Source organism: Oncorhynchus keta, chromosome 35 (genome assembly GCF_023373465.1).
Source record: "Oncorhynchus keta strain PuntledgeMale-10-30-2019 chromosome 35, Oket_V2, whole genome shotgun sequence".
Lineage (NCBI taxonomy): Eukaryota > Metazoa > Chordata > Actinopteri > Salmoniformes > Salmonidae > Oncorhynchus > Oncorhynchus keta.
This window is the reverse complement of record NC_068455.1, coordinates 22,209,669-22,216,955: the sequence shown is the minus strand read 5'-3', so window position 1 is coordinate 22,216,955 and position 7,287 is coordinate 22,209,669. Positions and strand designations below refer to the sequence as shown.

General features: G+C 43.9%; 1 protein-coding gene across 1 annotated transcript; it reads left to right on the top strand.

Moving 5' to 3' along the window:
• The first annotated feature begins 735 nt into the window (after positions 1-735).
• LOC118368134 (pinin-like) lies at positions 736-7,154 on the top strand. The gene is made up of 9 exons (XM_035751933.2): positions 736-900; positions 1,516-1,584; positions 1,666-1,743; positions 4,089-4,164; positions 4,242-4,336; positions 4,598-4,673; positions 4,857-5,012; positions 5,188-5,326; positions 5,438-7,154. Exons 1-9 carry the CDS (start codon positions 788-790, stop codon positions 6,664-6,666), a joined length of 2,031 nt encoding a protein of 676 aa, XP_035607826.1. The 5' UTR covers positions 736-787; the 3' UTR covers positions 6,667-7,154.
• Positions 7,155-7,287: the final 133 nt, after the last annotated feature.

The window sequence follows — 7,287 nt, the reverse complement described above, 5'->3', positions numbered from 1 at the left end:
TTGTTGTGTTTTCATCTTTACAAGCCCACCACTGCTATGTACCTTAAAGAAAAACTGTATGCCACACGGACATCAGACATACACATAAATCCATTGTTCTGAAGGAGTGTTTTAGTAACCAGATGTTTTAAATGCCACTTTTTTGTGGTGTAACTTTAGGATCAAAACATCCAAATTATTATTTGTCATCATTAGGGCCCTGTGTTTTGGTTAATAATGTGACATGACCTGAATTATAGCCTTTATTTTAAGTATTTTACAAAAATGAGAATTGGACCAAAAGTAAGTGTCTGAGGATGGTGCTGCTGACCAAAAGAAAACGGGACAGTTAGATGAAAAAGCGTCAAATCAAGGTCATGTGACCTAATTAAACAATATACAGGGCCGAGTCAGAATCAATGGGTGAGTTCGTTTTGCATGGACCGGTGTCCGGGTGGAGTTTCACTTCAGGACCAATGGAATGGTCCCGGGGCACCGTGCCATGCAAACGATCTCGTCCAAAGAAAATATTTAATTATCGTCAAGAAAATACTGGACATGTCGCGATTGGAGAATGCTCACATTTATGATCATTGCTTTCTGGAATCCTTGGGACATCCTTACCCCAACCATTTGCAATGTTTACTATTTCGGAAAACAGTAACCCACACTTTATGGACGTGTGCGTTTACGCTAATGAATTTCCCAATTGGGCATTTGAGTTGTCAATCAACGTAGTGAAACGCGTTTATCACCCCCCCATGATGCATTGCATCGAGCGACCTGTGAGGAAAGCTTGTTAGCTAAGATGGCGGTGGCAGTAGGTTCTTTGCAAGCCCAGCTTGAGAAAGCTAAAGAGAGTTTGAAAAATGTAGACGATAATATCCGTAAATTAACTGGCCGGGATCCTAATGAATTGAGGTAAGACATACTGCATTTTGAAACGCAACATTGTATTCTATGTGTCAGCCTTTATTCGTCTAACGTTATCTAGCAATACGCCAGTCCCAAGAAAAAAATGGCATCTCCCATTCTCGTGCACAACCAGGGTGCGTGCTATATAATCGAATCGGCCATGTGGTAGTTGTCTAGTTAAATGGAAGTACATATACTTAAATGGCTTACTGGAGTTTTTACTTACCGGTAGGTGACAGCTGGGCGTTTGCGGTTGCCCATTCATTATTGTTGAACTCGCGAAGTAACGTTAAGTTAGCGAGAGAGTACTAATATTATCATATTTTTTCTGCTAGCAAGCTAACTTACCCAGTCCTTGTCAGTTACGTTTTATTCTCCCATTAACGTTAGCTTGCTAATTAATAACTACTAGCCACGATAGTTTCGATTCAGTTTCATGTCCAGACTTATCCAGCTTTTCCACACTGATTTATTGTCTCTATTCCAAATGGATTAACACCCCTATATAACGTCAGCTAGCTAGGTTTTCTCAAATCTATCGCTAGCTATGACTACAGCTCTGGTCCGTCTATGTTACAGCTAAATCATAAGAAGTAACTAATCTCTCTACCTTCTTTTCAGACCTGGCCAAGCTAGAAGGCCAACCATCCCAGGCGTTGGAGGTAGGGGACGAGGAATCAACTTGTTGAGGTAAAACATTTAGCCTTACTTTCCGTAGTTGGTGTCATTATCTCTGTCAGAGCTTTATGTAACATTCATACTTGTCTACAGACGTGGACTCTCCGACATTGGTGGAGGACCTGGAGGACCCCCAGCTAAACAGAGGGACATTGAAGGGGCCCTTCTGAGGTTAGAATAATCTATAGATCTGGTCCTTTTCCTGCGGGAGTGGTACTCTCTCTACTCGAATCAAATTACTCGTCACATGGTTAGCAGATGATTTGAGTGTAACGAGATGCCTGTGCTTCTAGTTCCGACAGTGCAGTAATATGTAACAAGTAATCAAACAATACCCCAACTACCCCATCTAAAGGGGTGAATATGTACATGTACGTATATGGATGAGGAATGGCTGAGAGGCATAGGCAAGGTGCAAGAGAGGGTGTAAAATAGTGTGATATGAGTAATGTAAGATATGTATACATTTAAGTGCATTGTATGAAGTGATAATGATCCACTTAATGAAGTGGCCAGTGATTGGTCTCAATGTAGGCAGCAGCCTCTGTTAGTGATTGCTTTTTAGCAGTCTGATGGTCAAGAGATATTTTTTTTAGTCTCTTGGCCCCAGTTTTGATGCACCTGTACTGACTTTGCCTTCTGGGTGATAGTGGGGTGAACAGGCAGTGGCTTGGGTGGTTATTGTTCTTGTACTTTTTGGCCGGCCTTTGTCATTGGGTGCTGAAGGTGTCATGGAGGGCAGGTAGTTTGCCCCCAGATGATGCATTGTACAGACCGCACCACTCTCTGGATAGCCTTGCAGTTGCTGTACCAGGCTGTGATACAGCCTGACAGGATGCTCTTGATTGTGGATCTGTTAAAGTTAGTCAGGGTTTTAGGTGACGAGCCAAATTTCTTTAGACTCCTGAGGTTGAGGCGCTGTTGGGTGGACCATTTCAGTTTGTCTGTGATGTGTATGCCCAGGAACTTAACTTTCCATCTTCACCACTGCTGTCCCTTTGATGTGGCTAGGGGGGGTGCTCCCTCTGCTGTTTCCTGAAGTCCAGGATCATCTCCTTTATGTTGACTTTGTGTGAGGTTGTTTTCTTGACACCACACTCAGAGTGCCCTCACCTCCCTGTAGGCTGTCGCATTGTTGGTGATCAAGGCCACTACTGTTGTGTCGTCTGCAAACTTGAGGATTAAGTTGGATGCGTGCATGGCCACAGTCATGGTTGAACAGGGAGTACAGGAGGGGGCTGAGCACGCACCCATGTGAGAGTCCAGGACTCTCTTGCACAGAGAGGGGTTGAGACAGAGGGCCCCCAGCTTGATGTATTTTGAGGATACTATGGTGTTGAATCCTTTTGTCCAGATGGGTAAGAGCAGTGCGATGGCGATTGCATCATCTGTGGACCTTTTGGGGTGGTATGCAAACGGAAGTGGGTCTGGGTCTAGGGTGGCTGGTAAGGTCATATGGTCATATGATCCTTGGCTACTCAAATCACTTCATGATGACAGAAGTGAGTTCTCAAGTGATGGCTCTGCCTGCAACTTCAAAATCATTGTTGCTCTATTAACGTGCCTCTAAGTAAATCGGGTGATACATTTACTACTGTTTTGGTTGGTTTCCTGAGCTGAAGACTGCGGTTCAGATCTCACCCTTGACAGAGAATTGCATCAATGATTTTCATGCTTGGATACACCTTCACAGTAAAAAATCACATGCAATGTAGGGTATATAGCCATGCCTAATTTGTTTGGTTTTCAGCATGAATCTGCTATCCATTACTGCAGGGGGCTTTCTCCCTGGCCTTAGAGCTTGGTGTTTCTGATTGTGATTTGTTTAGGGAGTGTAGTTGCGTTTCCTTTAGCCAGCCGTTGGCCCATTTTTAAATAATTACAATAAGAAGAAATTGTCAGAATATACACCGAAAAATAAATATCCTCAATCATATTTGCTTTGCGTGGAAGTTGTTTCAGGTTGTCTTTCAATTTAGTCATCTTTCTACTCTGCCTGTCCACACTGTCTTGAGTGGTCTGTCAATTGGAACTTTTTATCAACTGGTTCTGGGCGCAAACCTTCCCGTGCCATCAGCTCCGTGACAGCATAAGTTGTATGGGTGAAGTGTTGTGGTATTTTTGGATGTTATGCTGGGTTAATATCCCTGAAAGAGAATTCCCTCATATTTAAATGAAGTCACTTTTGTTTCTCTCCCTCTAAAGCCTGGTCAAGTAGTTGGCTTTAAAAAAATTGGTGGCAATCAGTTAGCTACTGTACCAAAGATGGCTGCACAGACAAGTGAAAAAATAGACATAGAGCCCAAATAGATGCAGATGTGCAAGAAGCCAACTTTCACTTGGTAGGCTGCCATTCCTCCTTACAATTATTGCAGTCACTTCCATGTGGTGTCAATGAATCGTCAGGGTGCTCTCCTACAAAGGCATTACCTACACCTGGTGGTATTCAAACAGATTTCTATTTCATATGGCCGGTAAATCACGTATTTGTCCTCTTGCGTGTCTTTATTGTATAGGCTGGCCGGTGACCAGCGAGCGAGGAGAGATTCACGCCATGACAGTGACGCTGAGGATGATGACGATGTCAAGAAGGTAAATCATTGTACACTGAATATCTTTAATCTTTCCCTCAATGTTTTAACTCCCTGCTTGCCATTCTCCATACATAGCCAGCGTTGCAGTCATCAGTAGTAGCTACCTCCAAGGAGCGTACGCGTCGAGACCTGATTCAGGATCAGACCATGGATGAGAGGGGAAAACAAAGGTAATGCATCACTACGTATGCGTGAGGAATAAGTGGGTGGTAGGTAGCCTAGTGATTAAGAGCGCCAGTAACCGAAAGGTCGCTGGTTCGAATCCCTTAGCAGACTAGGTGCTAATCTGTGCCCGTGAGTAAGTCACTTTACCCTAATTCTGCCTCTTAAGTTGCTCTGGGTAAGAGCATGTGCTAAATTGAACTTTTCTATTTCCAGTAAATCATCTGTTATCATGCTAGTCATTGCTTTTGCTTCTTTTTCATCTATAGGAATCGACGCATGTTTGGCCTGTTGATGGGAACGTTACAGAAATTTAAGCAGGAATCTAATGTGGCAACAGATAGGGTAGGGATAACGTTTTACTCTATGTGCATCAATAAAACTAATCACTGCTGTTCAAATACTGTAAATGCATAAAAATTGGCCTTAGCTTTATGCTTGGTGAAAATGATTCCAGCAATTAAGCTATAGTTTGGAATATTTCCCAATGGGAAATTCATTTTTGTTTAATGTTTTATCTCGATTTAGCAAAAGAAACGCATTGAGATTGAACAGAAATTGGAAGTTCAAGCTGAACAAGAACGCAAGAAAGTAGAGGGCGAAAGACGAGAGCTCTTTGATGAGAGGCGTGCCAAGCAGACAGAGCTAAAACTGTTGGAACAGAAAGTGGAGCTTGCTCACTTGGTAAGGACCTTTCTTGAAAGCAATATTCAATCTTATTGGTTATGGTGTAGCCTTAGAAAACAAAGGAAATGTTAAACCAGTAGGAACATTGCAGTAAGATTAAATTAAACCCTCGTGCGTTTTCCCCACATGTCAATGAGGAGATTCTGTGCTCATTAACTTTTTTTTATTCTAGCAAGAGGAGTGGAATGAGCACAATACAAAAATTGTCAAGTACATCCGCACAAAGACCAAGCCACCCATATTCTATCTGCCTGGGAGGATGTGCTCAGCCACTCAGAAGCTCTTTGATGAGTCGCAGAAAAAAATGAATGGTAAGCAATTGTGCCTTTAGCCATTCCTCTGCACTCGACAAGTGGCAATAATACACGTCCTTGGTTTGCGTTGTCTCACTGAATCTGTTTTTGTTTTATCCCTGTTTCCAGTTATGTTTGAGGAGAGATGCGAGGCGTTTGCCGAGTATCTGAATAAGATGGAGGCTCGGCCTCGACGCCAGTCTCTGAGGGACAACGCTCTGGGTAAGGACCTGAAGAAAGAAGAACAAGAGGAGGGTAAGCCCCCGGGTCAGGTAGTCAAAGCGACAGGTAATCGGTTTAATGTGGAGATGGAGGATGAGACAACACTAGAGGGGGATGTGGGTGTAAAGCGTAAGGAGGACAGAAAGAAAAAGCCAGGAGAGAAAGTCAGGGAGCAGGCACCTATGAAGGGGGAGAATGAGGAAAATGGTCAAGACATTAGAATAATAGAGTTCAGAGAGGTGGAAGAGCAGATGGAGGTTACTGCAGTGGTGAGGGAGGCTGAATGGCAGGTCGGGGATCAGGATAAGAAGATGGAGGATAGTTTGGTGATAGGTGGGGCAGAGGTAGATAATGAGAAGGAAGCAGAACAGCAACAGGTTCAGGTAGAAAAGGAAAATAAGCTGCTTCAGAATCAGGACCCCACAGCTGTGTCAGACGACCAGGACAAAAGCTTTGAAATGCAACCAACTGAAGATGAAGAGCCACATACAGAAGTGTCCATACCCCTGCTCTCAGAGCCCAACCCTAGTCTGGAAGTCTCTGATGGAGCATCTATAGCCCCTGAGGTTCAGATCCCGCTGCTGGAGGCTGGAACAGAGCCTCTCACAACAGAGCAGAGCCAAGAGGCTGATCAAGGTGCAATGAAGCAGACTGTTGATGTCCAGCCTGCCCAGTATGATGCTGCCCCCAAGGAGCTGGAGCCTCTGATCGGGGAATCAAGCAGGGGACGTGGAAAGTCCAAGTCAAAGGACAAGAAGGGAGATGATGGTGGCAGCAGTAGCTCCTCCAGTAGCTCTTCTGGCTCCTCATCCAGCGGGAGCTCCGGCTCCTCTAGCGGCTCCTCCAGCAGGAGCAGCTCCTCCAGCGGCAGCTCCTCTTCCAGCTCCTCTAGCAGGAGCCGCAGCCGTGGGAGGAAGGACAGGAAGCACAGGAGGAAGCCGTCCGAGAGGAAGAAGGGAGGTGGTGACAAGAGCCAGAAGTCGTCCATGGCCAGTGGTCGTGAATCCAAAGGTTCCAAAGACAAGGGCTCTAAGTCTGACAGGAAGAGGACCAGCTCTGAGGGCTGCCGGTCAGGGAAGATGTCCTCTCGCAGTGACCGGGATCGCAAGTCTGATAGGAAGGAAAAAAGACGTTAAAGTTGGTTCTTCTGTCATGCTTAGTTTTGTTTATCCTTTTGATAAATACATTTTCATAAGTGAAATGTTGTGGATTTCCATAAATGGAGTTCCACAGGGTAGGGAAACTTAACTGCCTTAGTGTATTTCTTGGAACAATGTGGGTTTTTAATCAAATTTCTTTCTCTAGTCCCCATTCAGTTGACAGCCCTGCTGCGCCGGGGTCTGGACTTATTCTACCTAGATTTCTTAGATTTTTTGTTTGGTTTTTAATTGTTCCTAAACAGGTGCAATGTGAAGAGGATGTGTTTTTCTTTGACTCCAGTGTTAAGGGATAGGGTAGTAGTGTAATGTTGAAGTGTAACATGCAGCTTTTTTTTATTCATCCAAAGCCTCAGTCTGACTGTGCAATGTCTAGCTCTGCGTTGTGCATGACACTTGTTTTGGAAAGTAATGTTTAAAAAAAAAAAAATCTAATCTAAGCATCAATTAAAAGAAAAAACGGGTCATATTCTTGTCATTAATGGCTCACATCTGAATGATTTCTTATAGCTTAATGGTCATTAAATGCTACTTGTTGGTTATAATGCAGAACTACTTAAACCACATGCATATTCAATGTATATGGTTTTAGGTTAACTG